Below are 17,406 nucleotides of genomic sequence, written 5' to 3' on the forward strand. Positions count from 1 at the left end.
TTTAAGTTCAGAGGTGCCCATAAAGGAAAAAGTGCTACATGACATTAAGCAGATCCTTCCAGTTTTGTGTTGACTTGATGTGATATGTTTTATATTTTGTATCTGAGTATTTCTTTTGACACCTGACTTGACACTGTTCACTTTCTATAATTGAAACACTTTTAATGCAGATAGCAAGCAAAAAAATTCTACATTCATTAATTCTTAAAAATTTGTTCATTTTTACCCAAGGTTTATTCAATTTATATAGCAGGTAGGACAAAATACTGCCATACATTGTACCTTTTTGTGTTTTTAAAATTTGTTTGAGAGTACGGGTGGCGGTGGGGGGCAGAGGGAGAGTGGGAGAGAATCCTCAGGCAGACTCCCTGTTGAGCAGGGAGCACCATGCAAGGCTCGATCCCAGGACCCTGAGATCATGACCTGAGCTGAAGACAAAAATCAGTTGCCCTAACAAAGAGGCTCTTGGTTTCAGCTCAGGTCGTGATCTCAGGGTCAAGGGATCGAGCCACAGACTGGGCTCCACGCTGGGCGTGGAGTGTGCTTGAGATTCTCTCTCTCCTCCCTCTGCCTCTCCACCCCACCCCCAACCCCACCCCAGCTCATGTGTGTGTATGCGCACGCTCTGCTCTCTCTCCCTCTCTTAAAAAAAAAAAATTGTATGTCCCAGTTTTAAAGGACAGATTGTAAAACTTGTGATTCTTTGTAATATCCTGGGAGAAAAATTCTTCGCGAATTCTTACACTTGAAACAAGTAAGTCCTCAAAGGCAGGATTGCTATAATTCACCTAAAAAGATTAAGTCCCGCAAGTTTCAGAGAAATCTGAAGAGATAAAACTATGAAGATGAAATATAAATACCTATGCATTAATAACACATTGTCCGTTTTGCTTTTTTCTATTTAGACTTCACGAGCTTCAAAAAAAGTTCACAATTTTGGAAAGAGATCAAATTCAATTAAAAGGAATCCTAATGCACCTGTGGTCAGACGAGGTTGGCTTTATAAACAGGTATTTTTTGTTTATTTTCCATTTGATGTGAAAGAAAGATGGAATCAAAGGAGACCTTCTCAACTGAATGTACATAGGAAAATAATATAAAATGGAGAAGGAACTGTAGAGTAGTCATCCAGACTGTTTTTATTACCACTGAAGACTGTTAGGGCAACAGTAAAGAAAGAAAAGGTAATTGTTACTTAGAACAGAAATTGTGTGTTTGTTACAGGTATTCCTAGGTTTGAAATTATAAATGCTGTATGAAAATGTTAGCAATAATTTGCTAACATTATCCAGGCAGAAACATTTTTAAATGGGGTAGAAAACATACAGAGGTATTTTTCATTGGAAGAGGGAGAAGCAGACTCCCCGCTGAGCAGGGAGCCTGATATAGGCTCAATTCCAGGACTCTGGGATCATGACCTGAGCCGAAGGCAGACGCTTAACCAACTGAGCCACCCAGGTGCCCCTGAAAAAAAATTTTTTAACTAGTCTTTCTAGTAAGTCTAAATTATGTTCAGATAGCTTAGCATTAATATTGAGCCTAATAGACGATATGGAACTTTTTTTTTTTAAGATTTTATTTATTTATTTGATAGAGAGACACAGCCAGTGAGAGAGGGAACACAAGCAGGGGGAGTGGGAGAGGAAGAAGCAGGCTCCCAGCAGAGAAGCCTGATGTGGGGCTCAATCCCACAACGCTGGGATCACGGCTCACCCTGAGCCGAAGGTAGATGCTTAACGACTGCGCCACCCAGGCGCCCCAAGGACATGGAACTTCTTTCAAATGATTTTTGTTATCATTTCTTGATCCCTTGATTAATTTGTATTAGAAAAGTGTCACCAACCAGCTTCTCTACCATGAGTGTTTATTTTATAATAGGTGTGTGACTTACAGAGAGTTTGCTTTCAGAGTCACTTAAAAGTCTAAACTTTTTAATTATTTGTATTAAAGAATATTATTAGGAAACTGAAAATACCATTAAAAAAGATTTTTTTTTTTTGGTTCTTTGGTGTAACTGTCAATTTTAAGGACAAATCTTTTGTTTTGAGATTTTTACCTATATAATTTAAATTCTGAAGTCATTTTTAGGTGGTTACAACTAGAAATAAATAAATATTAACGCACATCCAAACTGGCCTTTTTTTTTTTTGCCTTTGTGTATGTGTGTATGTTTCATTTTCTCTTGCAATTTTGCTTTATTGCATGGGGGAAGGTAATTTTTATTAAAATTTTAATTTTGTTTGAGCTTGGTACTTTTATTAACTGAATTACTTAGAAGAAGCTGCCAAAGAGGCACTCTTTTTTGCAAGATGAGCAAAACCCAAACTGTATATGCAAGAAGAAAAAAATGTTTGTGAAATGTATTTGTATGCTAAGTTTCCTTTATTCACAGTCATTTTAAATCACGTTACCTTTGGGATAATTTCAAATCACATATTTCTCATGTTGTTGAAGATTAACATATTTATTAAACATGGTTTACCAGAATACACACAATGCCACATAGTTACATTATGCTCATGTTAGCAGACATGTGTGTTCAGAAAAGTGAATTTCAAATTGCTTACAAATATGAAGCCAAATCAGATTGCTTCAAAAGTGTTTTTCACGTGAGAATATTCCTTTTCAGAGACCTGTATACTTGGGAATATCTTCATGTTCACGTGATACAAGTCTCTAGAAAACTGCCTCCGTATTTTGGCTTTTTAGTTAGGTTTCTGTCTAGCCTATATCGAATACATCTTGTCTTAAAAGGTTATTTTAAATAAATGCATCAGAAATGAATCTGAATTTTCTGTAATGAGAAAAAACCCTGTAATATGCTGATTTGATTTAGGACAGTACTGGCATGAAGCTGTGGAAGAAACGCTGGTTTGTGCTTTCTGACCTTTGCCTCTTTTATTACAGAGGTGAGTTTACCATAAACTGTCTTAGTGTGTTATGGCATAATTGCAACAGAATATGTTAAATAGTGGATACTTTTTTAAAGAAAAAAACATTATAATTCTCTGGCTGTTTTATTATCAACAAACAGTATCAAAAAAACCTTTTCTTCATCCCTGCATAATACTGAGTAATTGAGGTATGACTGAAGACAGTATAGTGCTTCAAGCAGATTAGTCTTGAGTTTTGGTCCATATCTGTAGTTTGATTGTGTTAATCTTACTTGTTTTATGTAAATAGCATATGAATCTTCACTCTGTAATGTTATCCTTGAATTCAGTGCCTAATAGATAAAAGTCATTAGTTTGATGAGATTATTTCTATGTGTCAGCTTCGTTAGATCCAGCTATTGATTTATTGAACACACAGTACTCCCCTGCAAATGTCTTGAGAGTATCAGAGGTTACTCCGATGTATCGGCAATTTTCTTTTTTTAAGTACAAAGAAATGTACTTATTATGATCTCCACCCTCCCTGCTTCCCCCCCTCCTTTTTAAAACAATGACAACCTCCCTGAAACATGGAGACAGCTGTGTAAGGGATATATACCAGGCTGTAATGTTGGTGTAAAAGAAATAAAGGTACTCTCTAGGTATGGGTTGATAGTCTTCATTTCTCCCATATGGATATCATACACTCCATTTTTTAATATGTTTTCTTGTTAGTAAGTTATTGATTAATACAATTTTAAAGCAAAGTCCAGAGAAGTCTCTGCTCTGTGGTATATGGATCTGTTAGATACTACACGGTTGGTACCTAACAAAGAGAAGTCTGCATAGGCTGTGCTCTCCACAGAAAGCTGCTTTGGCTGTAGTATAAAATCATGAATCTGGACAGTAGCTCTTTCCTACTTTATAAAGTCCGGTTGGAAGCAGTCACTAAAGAATTAGATTGTCAAAGCATGTTTAATAATTTATAACTTCTCTAGATATGTATTTCACAAGTTTTAACAGGATTTTAGAACTGATTAATAATTTGTGATTATACAAAAAAAAAGTGTGATGAAATTCTGTGGTCATCTATCAGAGCAATATAATGCGTTAACCTTCAAATTTGAAATTACTAGAATTGTATTCATCTGTTTTTCCCCCACGGCAAACTGTGGTTGAGAAGCACTGCTGAGTCAGAATTAACCAAACCTATAAAATTTCATTTTGTCATAGAGATGTTGGTCAGGCAGCAATTGTGGTATTGTCTTTAGTTTAAGTGCCAACCATACTCTACAATTTATCTTAAAGGTTTTCCCACTCTTTCAGAAGGTCAGGAGTTATATATAACTTAAGGCATTATTTCTAAGCTTATAGCTTGTACTTCTCTCTTTTCCAGTTTATTTATAGTCTATTTAGAGCTTTAAATGAGGACAAGAAAATATTTATTATTATTCTGATATAAAATTCCTTAATGTTAATTTACCACAAAAAGAACACTGAATTCCTTAAAACTTGCTATCATTGCTCATGGAAAGGTACTGCTTACTACTATTATTAAAATAGAAGAACTTTTAATCTAATTTAAAAATACAAATGCTGAGTTCAGAAGCCATGTTGAATATGAGATTCCATATTATTATTAACCATATGCATTTTACACTCAATATATTTATTAATTTTAGTATGGTTTGCCAGCCAGGAGCAATGTAAAAAAGAAGAAAATATAAAAAAGAAAGAAATACCATTTAACTCACTTCTGCACTTTAGATGGTTGGAAATGAGTAGATGATATTATACACTTTCACTATTTTATCAACAGTAATTGTCAGATTTTGAAATAAAAACTATCCGATTTTAGTGAGATGATCATAATATGTCGCATTTTTTTGAGCATTTACTATATACTAAGCACATAACGTAGATGATCTATTTCATCTCTTCCTTATAGCCATTCAACAAGGTGGGAAATCTTACTTTTTGCCCCTTCACACAAGAGGACCCTAAAGGACAGTGAGGTCATATTGCTTGCCTGAAGTCTCACAACTGGCAAGTGTCAGAGCCAGGATTTATACCTAGGCACTTATCTTAACCACAGGATTTTTTCCTTATACAGATCTCTTCTCTTAACGTGCTGAATACAGCAGCCCCATTCGTTTCTTCTGTATCTTTCCAAGTGTCTCGTATACTGACATATACAGTGCACTGTCAGAATTTTTTGACAAACCACTCCGCATTTCACAGATACGGAAAGTAAGACAAAATAAGTGATTTGCTCTTTTTTACAATAGGTTAGCAGCCAATACCAGATGGAAGCTCGAGTTCCCACTGTTCTTTGCAAAGTAGCAGGCATATTATGACAGAACACTTAGATTGTTCTGTTTTATAGTCTGTCTACTGACAAAACTTATTATGAGACTTAATTCATTCAACAAATATTTATTGAGCAGGACCTGCTTCATTCCAGGTGCTGTCAAAACAGTGAAAGAAAGCTCTCATGAAGCTTACATTCTAGAGGAATCAGGGAGACATAAATAAATTCAAATAAATAAACAATACAATGATAAGTGCTTTTAGGAAAATAAGGTCATTGTATGAAGGATGCATGGAGGAAAGATTTCTTTGGATCAGTTCTCTGAGCCGATGTTTTAGATAACAAGGTATAAATGATGAAGAAGAGCCAGCGTGAGTATAGTATTCAGGCAGGTGGAGCAATAGTGCAGAGGCTCTGAGGTTAGGAAAGTGGAGCATTGAAGGAGCAGAAGGAATCCGTTGTACCCAGCTGGAGGGCTAGCAATAGGGAGGCAGGGGGGAGGAAGGAAGATTGCACCAAGTCACACTCTACTACAGTTTTGATTCTACTAAATACCGTAGGCAAATAATTGGATGTTTTTCAGCATACAAGTGATATGCTTTGATTTACACTGTAGAAGGCTCATTCAAGCTGCTCTTAGAAAATGGATTATAAGGAGGAAGGAAGGAAACAGAGACTAGTTAGGAATTATTAGGTAAAAATGATAATGGCTTAGACTAAGGTGGTAGCCAGCAGTGAGCACTTTTGATGCACCAGATACATTATTAGGTAGTAGGTTACAGAAATGAACAATATAAACTCCACTCTTCGTGGAACTCACAGATTAGCTAAAGGAATCTAAGAAAGAACGTCATAGTATTCAGTTATGTTGACTATGAGTGTTGACCCGGTGTACAAGGAAAGAATTAGGAAAGAAGGATGATCTAGACAGTGGGCTTAGCATGTTCAAAGCATGAATGAGCATGGCATATTTGTAAAATTACACATGGGGCTTATGTTGCTGGAATGAAGGTTATGCCTGCAGACATAGCAGGAGTAAAGGCTAAAAAGTAGATCGAGGCACAAAAGGCATTTGTTTACCATCCTAATGAGTTTTAACTCTGTCTTAAATGCAAGAATAATAATGGGATCAAATGCACATTTTAGAAAAATCACCCTAGCACTTGAACTACAAGCCAGGAGACCGGTTAACAAAGTATTGAAGTATTCTAGGTAATGATAATTAGTAATAATATTCTAGTCTGTAAGTTATATACCCAGGTATAATTATATATGTGGTTTTTGTCTTTTACCCAAACATCTTTAAAGCTGAAGCAGAAGTGGGGAGTCTAAAATGTTACTTGAATCCAGTCAGTGTTGAGATTCTTATGGTTCTTGTCCCAGGTTATGTTCCCCAGGACATGAGCTCTGTGTTGGAGATTAGAGTGCAAGAGGCTTACTGGGGACTGCTCATGGGACCATTAACCTGTGGCAGGGAAGGAACTAGGTTGGGACAGAGGGAGTTGGGCTGCCATCCAGTCTAACAAAAGGCCCAGCTCACCTCCCTGGAGAGTTTGTTCATTCTACAGATAATCAGTACCCACTCGTTGCTTGTCAATGTATGAAGCCCTTTGGGTGAAAGACAGTTACTAGGTCAGGCTTGACAGAACCGAACAGAAGAATGTCATGATTAGGAACATTTGAAGAATCTAGTGAAGAACTCTTAAGATAGTCATTTGACAAAAGATGAAGATTTTTATATATGCAGTGCCCTTAGTTTTATATAATAAGGGCAGTATTTATTGAACTCTTCAAATGGGCTGAGTGCATTATTGAGTTCTTCATGTCTGTTAGCTCATTTAACCCTCACAACAGTCCTTTGCAGTTAAGTCCTGTTTTCCTCAGTTTTATAGTTGATGAAACTGAGATACCCAGCAGCGATAACTTGCCAAGATCTCATAGCTGCTTAGTGTCCGTCTGGGAAACCATTCATGATGATCCAGTGAAATCACCATTGCCATAGTGCCTGTGCATATTCTGAAATAACTTTAGGAAAAATCACCGTTTCCAATAATGCAACATAAGAGAATGTATTATTTGATAAAAATTATTTTTTAATAAAGATGACTTCATGAGGTGTTTCTGATTATATGCTTTATATAAACAAAATTGGATTTAGAGTTAGAATGTGACTCACTCTTTTAAATTGTCATATTCTCTATAATTGATGACTGCTTTTTACCTCTTTTTTTAACCTTTTAGACTAAATCTGCACTTGTTCATTCTTTCATTTATTAATGAACTATACCTGAATGAACACAGTATAGTAAGAGCAGAATTTTGTTGCATTATGAGAAAAGCTACAGAAATAACCTCTGTTGAAAGCAACTTTCTTTCATTTGGAAGTTTCACCATATATTTTAGAAATGAGGGGAAAATAAAATTCCTTGTTGAGTTTATGATAATAAAAAAACATGGCAAGCATAATAAAAAGAATTATTTCTCATTTACGGGTTTTCTCATTGCTGAGTTCATCAACTTAATGCACAGCTTTATTAACTTGTCTTATGGGTTTCTAACAATGAACTATATATTTTGAATTTCATAAACATCTCTGCCCCCAAGCAGCAAGTTAATAATGTGAATCTATACTGTGCCAAGATTAATGTTTTGTCATTTTCCTGGGTGTGTTTTATGTGCTTGCCTTGTAGGCCTGTAATTTATTCCCGTAACTTTGTTGTGTATCAGAATGACTGGTAAAAGCTAACCACAGTTATATGTTTTAAAAATCATATAATTTTTACAGCATAGTTTAAGATGTATATTTATTCAGATGTTTTTTAGCATCTGTCATTCTAAATGTCTTCATGGAGTTGACATTCTGGGGAGAGAAAGTTGATAAATAATAAAGCATATAGTGTGTCTAAGGTATTTGGGGGGGGGGTACAGTAAAGTTCCAGAAAGAGAAGAGAGGGCTCTGGGAGGGTTAGGATGAGAAGCAGTTAAAAATAGTGTGGTCAAGGAAGGCTTTATAATGAGACATTGGAGGCAGACTGGAGGGCATGAGCAAGTGAGCTGTGCATTTGTCTTGGCTTGAAATGGTTGGGCATTTAAATCCTACCAGACATGTGGATGGCTTGATTTTGTAAGGCTTCTGTGTTGTTACTTACATGCTAATATATTTTCAATGAATCACATATCAAGGGGTTTGTAGAATATGGTATATATATGCCAAACAAATGTATGCTGTTATGTCTAATTGACATTTCTCTGATGTGTGAGAACCATTTCTGATTTGCTTAGGATGGGGAAGCTCATTGAAAGTGAAAAGTATACATCCTTGTGCTGTTTAATATTTCCTTTAAAACCTTGTAAAGAACTATCTGAATGAGACAAGAGTACAGTTCATTTCATATATATATATATATATATATATATATATATAAGAACCTTTTGATTTGGTCAAAATAAATTTTGAGAAAATTTATTCTGCTTCGTGAGAACATTTAAAATTCTAATCAGATGTTCAATTACCTCTTAGATGAGAAAGAAGAGGGTATCTTGGGAAGCATACTATTACCTAGTTTTCAGATTGCTATGCTTACCTCTGAGGATCACATTAATCGCAAATATGCTTTTAAGGTAAGGAAATAGTCATACTTTTTTAATTCTGTATTTGAATCTTGCACTGATTTAAAAAATGGTTATTGACCCATAGATTATTCCAAAAAGATATTTTAGTGATGGTCATTTTTATATTTAGAATATATTAGTTAATAGTCTTAAGGTTGAGTAGGAGAATGTCCCTTTTAATTAGGAAGCATGTTCTCAAATATCTAAGGGCAAGGTGTCTTTATGTCTGTACTTCAAAATGCTTCTAGATAAAGCAAATATGTGAAAATGCTAATAATTGATAAATATAGCTGTGGGTGTCCTGGTGATGCCTATTCTTTACTATTCTTTAAAGGTTACTGTATGTTTGAATTTTTTCATAGTTAAGTTTGGGGGAAGAGTACTGTAAGAGACAACAACTGTGGTTTTTAACATATGTACATTTATGATCTTAGAGAATATTTGCAAAAATGTTCTTGGGTCTAAGTACATAATGAACATCAGGTACTTTTGAGATAATATTGGTATTGAAATGTGAAAACTTTCTAAATCCAAGCACAGCTGAGTCCCTCTCCTCTGACTAACAAAACCTGTCCGCTTCTGATATGCTGGTTTGTGTAATACCTCAAGTAAAAGGCCACTTTAATGATAATTTGGTTATTTTTGTTTTGAAAAGCCATACTGCATTCTTTGCTTTATGACTGTGGCTGAAATAAATTTTAGAGGTGACCTATTTTTTAAGTCAGTTGTAAATTAGAACTCTGAAGGGTTTGATGTAAAAATTTCATTTGAAGGGAAAGGGGGAAAGTAAAGGTAACACATGCTATAATTTAACAGTGAAAATGTTTACACCACTACAAAATTGATTCCATTTTTAATGTCCATCCACTCTGTTAAGGAATACTCAGGACTGCAGCTGGTTTACAACTTTTGTTAATTAACATGTTGCGTACTAGCTATGGAGAAAAAAACGGGAAAGCTATAGTGGGGGGGGGGGGTGATGGATAGCCTCAATGAGAAGGTGATGTCTGAGCAGATACTGTGGATAAGAAGGGAATGGCATGGAATTTGAATAAATTTTATTAACAGTGTGAACCAGAGAAGCAGAATTAAGTATTTTAAGATGCTCTAACAAAAATTAATACTGATAACTTAAAATAATAACTTGATAAAAGTTACCTTTACATGTAAGACTGTATGATACTGTTATTTGATCATGAATTTAATTGTTTTTGTTTGCTCATCAATTTGGCAAAAGTTTATTGAATTTACTCTTTGTAGGAAATTTTGCTGGGTTCTTAGACTCTTAAGTATTAGAATGTGGAAGTCACAGTAACAGTGACCATGGCATGTTAAGTATATTTTCTCTGGAGTTATTTGGTTTGATATTAATTTTATTTTATCTGTAACAAGGATAGTAATTTCTCTCTCAAATTCTCTCTTTTGCAATGGTGTTTCCTCCAAACTTATGAGCCACTTTTGACATTGAGGCTGCTGCTTATCACAATGGTGAGTAGAAACTTCGTGGACGATTGTGAAACTTAAAAGCTAGATAACAGACTCGAAAATCATCAAATAACTATTTCCATTTGGCAGCTGGCAAACCTGGGTGTAGTTTGTTAGCACAGGAGTCGTGGCTGTACCTCGATCTTCTTAGCCCTAGCCCTGTGTTCCTTCCGTACATCACAGATGTAGACAATGGTCTTTCATTCATTTCTCCAAAACCCGATTCAGGCAGTCCAGGGACACTTCGCCGTGGCTTTAATCATTTTAATAGCATGTAGCGTTTGAGCTGGTTCTTTTAAGTTGTTCCCATGGATAATTTTATATCTCTAATACGGTCAAGTGAGATTTGTTGGTTATGTAGTTATTTGGGTCACTGTGTTCATTGAATTTATTTCTGTCTTGATTCTTTCTGAAAAAAATTTTTGAAAAAGCTAATTTGACATTGTAAATAAAGCAGATAGTCAAGATTTTGGAGTAAAGTGTGTGGCTCCAGGTTTACTCCTCTCCAGTTTTTATAGTTAGCCGACTAACTGTACTTCATACTCTCCTTTACCTCATTGTATGCTCAAATAGCCTTTGTTTGTTTTTCCTTGTCTTTCAGTGTGTGATGGGAAACTGTCACAGGCATTTTTACATGGAAATTAAGAGTGTTTCCTCCACAGAATTCTCTGCCTTGGCCTTTTTTTCTACTTTGATACAGCTACTACTGCCGTCCTTCTTTGCCCGGTCAGCCCACATGCTAAGCTGAGCTCTCAGTTCTCACGCATTGGATAGCAGTCCCTCATCGATGCCTTTATTTCGTTTTTCTTCCCGTTTCTCCGGAGCAGAGGCAGAATTGAACCACTATAAAGATAAAAACCCACTTACCACTTACATAAGACATTCCTCAAAGCCAAAATATTTACATTTTAACTCTGACACTTGAGATGAAAAGCTAAAGGGAATAGCATATTGGATCATTTATAAATCTTTTGTGTTTGCATGTAGATGTCTATGAGGGTTAAACAAAATGCTTTACCAGCAGCACCTTTTGGAGACTAAATAAATTGCTAACACAAGGAGAAAATGCTATGACGTGGACATGTCCATTAATTTTGTTGCTGGTTGCTCTGGAACATTCTTTTTTTATTGAAGTAGAATTGACATACAGTTAGTTTCAGGTGTACATCATAATGATTTGATATCTTTATATATTATGAAGTGATCCCAACAATAAATCTAGTTACCATCTGTCACTATATGGAGTTACTACAATATTATTGCCTGTATTCCCTATGCTGTATACTATATCCCTATGACTTAGTTATAACTAGAAGTTTGTACCTCTTAATCCTCTTCACCTTTTTCGCCTACCCTCCAATCCCTTTTGTATCTTGTAACCAAAGGTTTGTTCCCTGTATCTTTCTGTTTTGTTTTATTTGTTCATTTGTTTTGTTTTTTTGGCTCCACATATAAGTACAATCAGACAATATTTGTCTTTCTCTGTCAGACTTGTAACACTTGGCATAATACCCTCCAGGACTATTCATGTTGTTGCAAGATTTCATTTCTTTTTTATGGCTAACTAATATTCCAGCGTATGTGTCTGTGTGTCTGCCACGTCTGCTTTATCCATTCATCTATCGGTGGACACTTAAGTTGCTTCCATATCTTGGCTATTGTTGGCTAAAAAAATCTCTTTGTTTTTTGTTTTGTCTTTAAAGATTTTATTTATCTATTAGAGAGAGAGTGGGTACACACAAGCAGGGGGAGGGGCAGAGGGGAATGGTGAGAGAGAATCCCAAGCAGGCTCTACACCCAGCACGGCACTCAATGCAGGCTCCATCCCACAACCCTGAGATCACCACCCAAGCGGAAACCAGGACTTTGTTGCTTAACCGACTAAGCCACCCATGCATATTTCTCTTTGAATTGATGTTTTCTTCTTTGAATAAGAAGGGGATTTGCTGGATTGTTTGCTAGTTCTATTTTTATGGAACATTCTTGAATAGAGAGGTGTGAATTGTAGTAAATGGAAATTGCTAGGAATGTATACGTGGAACAGGCATGGCAAGGAGGCATGACAAGGAACTTCATTTCTTACCTCCTTTCCTTCCCATATAGCTTTTTTCCTCATTTTAATTCTCAAAAGGAAAATGGCAGTGTTGGGAGGACATTTTAATATTTATATTTTTTTCAAGACTGAATTCCATTTTAAGTCACTCATTTCTGTAACTCCGTAAGCCAAATCTGCTTTCTTTGAAAGTCGATATTGATGATCTCTGTAGGGAACCACTTAATTTCTTTTTCTTTTACAGATCCCGTGTATCTATTTACAATGATCCTGTCATTTTCAATCAGGCAGCCCATCCAAACATGCGGACCTATTATTTCTGCACTGATACAGGAAAGGAAATGGAATTGTGGATGAAAGCCATGTTAGATGCTGCCCTAGTACAGACAGAACCTGTGAAAAGGTAAAGGCTTGGAAGGAAAATGATGGTGATTGCCACTTACATTTTATTCCATGCCCTACAAGTGTATATCGTTATCATAGTACATATCATTTTATTAGTCATGATATGAAATCATTTCTTCCTCAGAAAGCAAGGATTAATTCATGTTCTATATGAAATTAATATACCTTTAGTTAATTTGAGATACCACCTGCATTTTTATTCCACATTTCCTCTTTATTCATTTTCACCTATCAGTGTACTGAGGTGAATCCAGAATCCTAACATTCAAACCGAATATTCTTTCTTCTTACAGAATTACCTTTAATTTCCGGTAAGTACATTTTTAATTGTTATCTTAAACCTACACAAGACAGTGTTTTAAGGCCTAAATCCTAAAAGAGAATTTATATTCATGAAGTAAATTTTATTGTGCTGTCTAACTTTATTATGGTGTGTGTTTTGGGAGTGTAATAAATAGAAATAAAAAATGTTAATGAGTTTCATTTCTTCAGCATTTCCTGGTTAATTTTGATGGTTTTATGAAAAATGTCTCCAGAAAACAACTCATTAGTTTAGATCATTTCTAAATATGTCTATTTCTTGATGCATTCTACCTTCTTTCTTTTGAAATTTGAGTACTCAGATTCCTTGATAATATAAATATGTACTATTAAAATTGATCTGTGATTTCTTTTTCTCTGCTTGAACATCTGAATCATTTTAATAATCAACTATATTAAGAACCAGTGAGAGGAAATCTGTTTATAAAACTACTTAAGTAGCAGCTGAATAATGTGCTTTAAAAAAAATTGTATTCCTGTAATTTGAAGAAAGATCGGTGACACAAGTAAGTTCTTTTCCAGCCAGCAGCAGTTGAGCATATACAAGGACGATGCTTACTTGCAAGTTTGGTCTTTTTTCTCTCTTAGGGAATTAGGGGACTGTTATAATATAAATCTTTAGTTTGGGTGGAGAGGAGGGTTAGTGTACGTACTAATGAAGTCTTTTGACTCGCTGAGTAAAAGACTGAATGAAGTCGATACTACATAAATATATTTGTGTTTATTTTTTTTAAATATCAAGTCCAAATCAACTTAACCAATTACTAGTCATTAGAGCTAGGAAAAAGTAAGGAGAGAAAAGAAAGAAAGACCCAGATTAAACACTAGGACACCTATTTAAAAAACAAAAACAAAAAAACTCGATCATTTACATATTCTAAGTTGAAAGCTGATAAAAGGAAAATTTGCTCTTGGAATTTCATGTGTCAAAATTACCCAAATAGGGGTTTCCTGGCTGGCTCCGTTGATGGTGCATGGGAGTCTTGATCTCAGGGTCATGAGTTCAAGCCCCATGTATGGGTGTTTCCTTTAAAAAAAAAAAAAATTATCCAAATGGACATAAAGGTGAAATGATTAGCACTGATAGCTAGGGAAAATGTGTAGGTGAAAATAATTAATTAAAAATCAAAAGATAATTTTAATCTTAGAGTAAAATTTTCAAGGAATTATTTAGAATAAAGAAATCAGTATCATAATTTAAATATTTGATTTCCAGATAATCTCATATTGTATGTTGTCCTTATCTCAGAATTTTAACTTCCACTTTTTTTCTTGTATTTTCCACTCTAAAAACTGATAATTATTCATAATTTAGGGTGATAAAAATAATAGTCTTTTGGTTGGACTTCTGACAACCTGTTAGTTGATTATGTGCCCATAACAATTTTTAGCAGGTTGTGTTGATATAATTTACTCAGCCAGAAATTACTGAAGAGCACCCATGTGCCCAGCCTGATGTCACCATTATCCTGTAGGAATTATGTCTTTTCTTCTACTTCTCACTGTTGGCATTTTTATCCCACCTTGTTGATCTTACTCAATATTTCAAACTGAAGGAACCTAATTGTAATATTTCATAAGTGTAGGGAGATTTTGTTTCCTTGGTTTGAAGGTAATGGGCTCTCTTTCCTGTATGGCTAGAATACTTACAAGTATTTATCAGAGTATATCACCTAAGAGATAAAACATCTAGCTTTTAACTAGATAGTTCATTTCTTTTAAATTAATTGTTCCCATTTGAAAAATCAGTATATATGTCTTTTTTTATTACATTTCTTAAATGATAAGTCTTTGGAAAAATGAAGATAAAAAAGGCAGTGTTGTTCTAATTTAAAATAATAGCTTTAGATTAACTAGAGGTAACTAAGTTTAAAACTTTTTTTCAGATGAAAATTTTTTTCAGATATTTGATGTTCAGTGTTAAACCCACTCCTTCACCCCTAGAATTTAGTTAAGATAAATGTGCTTTTAGTGTAAATCTTCTCTGACTTCTATGTTTTAAGAGAAAGAAGCTCCAGAGCATATCTTAGTTAACTTTCCCAGTGTCTAATATTGCTTCCAATCTAGAAGCTGTAAGTTATAGCCAACCTAAGTGTATGGATGATACACATATTTACGAAAAGTAGTCACCTTTCTTTTCATTGTTTTCCTCACTCCTCATATTCTCAACTCTGTCTCCAGCTGTGTGTGTGGGTTGTGTGTTTCCTGCTCGTCACTAACACTGGCAGCAGTACCACATGAGGATCCGATAGGAGCACTGCTGAATATTGAAATGTGGACGGTTGGCCCGTTCCTGAAAGGCCTCCCAGCATGGCATGGTCTTGGCAGTTTCATGCAGGTTCAGACACTCAGCTTGGTCTTGTCAGAGTCTGGAAGTGATTGGTCTCAGAGACGCTGATTCTCACCAAAAAGACCTAGATAGAACAGCTGGAATGGTGAGCAGTAAAGCTGGTGGCCCGGTCACGTACTGTTTAGCAGCGCATTCTTCCAGTGGAGAGGTGGACATAGAACGCCAGATTCTAATCCAGAATTGCTTGATGAGATAGAATGATAATAGCAATGAAGTCTGTGGCAGCCACTGATATACTCATCTGGACCTCACACAATCCTATAACCCTGGTACTGCCATTCTCCCCAGTTACCAAAGAGGAGATTGAGGCACAGTAAACTTCCACACCTTGTCCAGAGACAAAGCCAGTGAGAGGTAGAGCTGCAGGCTGAACATGCGCAGTCTGGTCTGTAAGAGCCCTTAACCAAAAGTCAGGTCCTCCTGAATACAAACATGCTGGTTAGTCATATGGTTCAGATCTCCGACAGCATCAGACTACACTTTCTTGGTGCGGCCAGTTCCACAAACCAGACTCATGTTTGTCTGAAGAGGAGTTAAACCTTCCTGGCTGGAAGCCACGTTGTTTATTTCAAATGACTAGCTGCTGTGGTCCGTTAAGTGTGGATTTTGTGGTTTTACTGTCAAGGGCCAATCCTAATTTGCTTTATTTCCAGATTTCTAATGGGGACACTCATCACTTTTTATCCTTCAGTGCTTTATACACCGTATATTTTATGTTTTCTTCCCCCCACCTCCTTTCTGTTTATACATTCTGATGTTGTGCTTGAATTTTTGTATCACAATATTAGGAATTTATACAGGCTTGTCCTCTATGACCCTTTCAGTTTTTTCCGTAAAGTCAAAGGTAATTTTACATTTTTCCTAGATTGAATCCAAGAAATAACATGTGCATTATTTCATCTGATTTACTACAGTTTTCTTCTCTGATTTCAGAGTGGACAAGATTACATCTGAAAATGCACCAGCTAAAGAAATCAATAACTTTCCCAACCATAGAGTGCTAATTAAACCAGAGGTCCAAAATAACCAGAAAAACAAGGAAATAAGCAAAAATGAAGAAAAAAAGGCATTAGAAGCTGAAAAATACGGATTTCAGAAGGATGGTCAAGATAGACCTTTAACAAAAATTAATAGCGTAAAGTTGAATTCTCTGCCATCTGAATATGAGATCGGGTCAACATGCCCAGCTCAGACTGGACACTATAGGCCAGTCAATGTGAATAGTTCGGAGAACAAAACAGTCAATGTTAGCCTGGCAGATCTTAGAGGTGGAAATCACCCAAATACAGGGCCCTTACACACAGAGGCTGATCGCGTCATCCAGAGGACAAACTCAATGCAACAGTTGGAACAGTGGATTAAAATCCAGAAGGGGAGGGGTCATGAAGAAGAAACGAGGGGGTAAGTGTCTTGTCCTTCTGTGTTCTGAACCCAGATTTTTCACACTCTGTCAGTGGGAATTGGTTTCTGATACACCTATTGAAAAATAGTAGTTTAAATTGCATTTTTAGACATTATAGCTTCCTGTCTCTCTTCTTAATGGTAATCAGACATGAGTGTTTTTTTCTCTGTCTACCGTTGTTCTGTCCAGATTTCTCAAAGAGGTCCTTACCCTGTAGAGGAGAAAGTTAAATAAACAAGTCCAGTGGACTGTGACAAAATGAGGGAAGAACATGATACCTCCAAGAACAGGGACAACCAACACAACCTGTGGGTCCAAGAAAACGCTTCTGCAGGAAGTGAAATACAAAATGAAATGTAAAGGGTGGCCTGTTTTATCTTGGTTTAGATATGCAAAACTGCAGAGTTGATAGGGAGTAGGAAAAGGAATCCAGAGACATCCAGAATGGCTTCAGGAATGGCTTAGGTGGATCCACTGTGATGGTGCAGGAGAAAGGAGGCTGGAGAGAGAAGCCAGAAGAGATGTGTTCACGCTGGTGTTTCAGAGAGATCTCTCCAGCTGCAGAATCTGGAGAGCAAATTCGAGAAAGTTCAG

At 35.9% G+C, this 17,406-nt stretch overlaps 1 protein-coding gene across 9 annotated transcripts in view; it reads left to right on the forward strand.

Moving 5' to 3' along the window:
- Positions 1-17,406, forward strand: part of PLEKHA5 (pleckstrin homology domain containing A5) — a 237,473-nt gene that overhangs the window by 143,508 nt on the left and 76,559 nt on the right. For all 9 annotated transcript variants that reach the window (XM_087855672.1, XM_045781378.2, XM_087855669.1 and 6 more), the window contains 5 exons: positions 906-1,010; positions 2,837-2,909; positions 8,705-8,805; positions 12,622-12,737; positions 16,344-16,811. In XM_087855672.1, the coding sequence (XP_087711798.1) occupies positions 906-1,010; positions 2,837-2,909; positions 8,705-8,805; positions 12,622-12,737; positions 16,344-16,811 (863 nt within the window). The remainder of the gene's footprint in view (positions 1-905; positions 1,011-2,836; positions 2,910-8,704; positions 8,806-12,621; positions 12,738-16,343; positions 16,812-17,406) is intronic.

The sequence above is a fragment of the Ursus americanus genome, chromosome 25, assembly GCF_024610735.1.
Source record: "Ursus americanus isolate L20-20 chromosome 25, mUrsAme1.1.p, whole genome shotgun sequence".
Lineage (NCBI taxonomy): Eukaryota > Metazoa > Chordata > Mammalia > Carnivora > Ursidae > Ursus > Ursus americanus.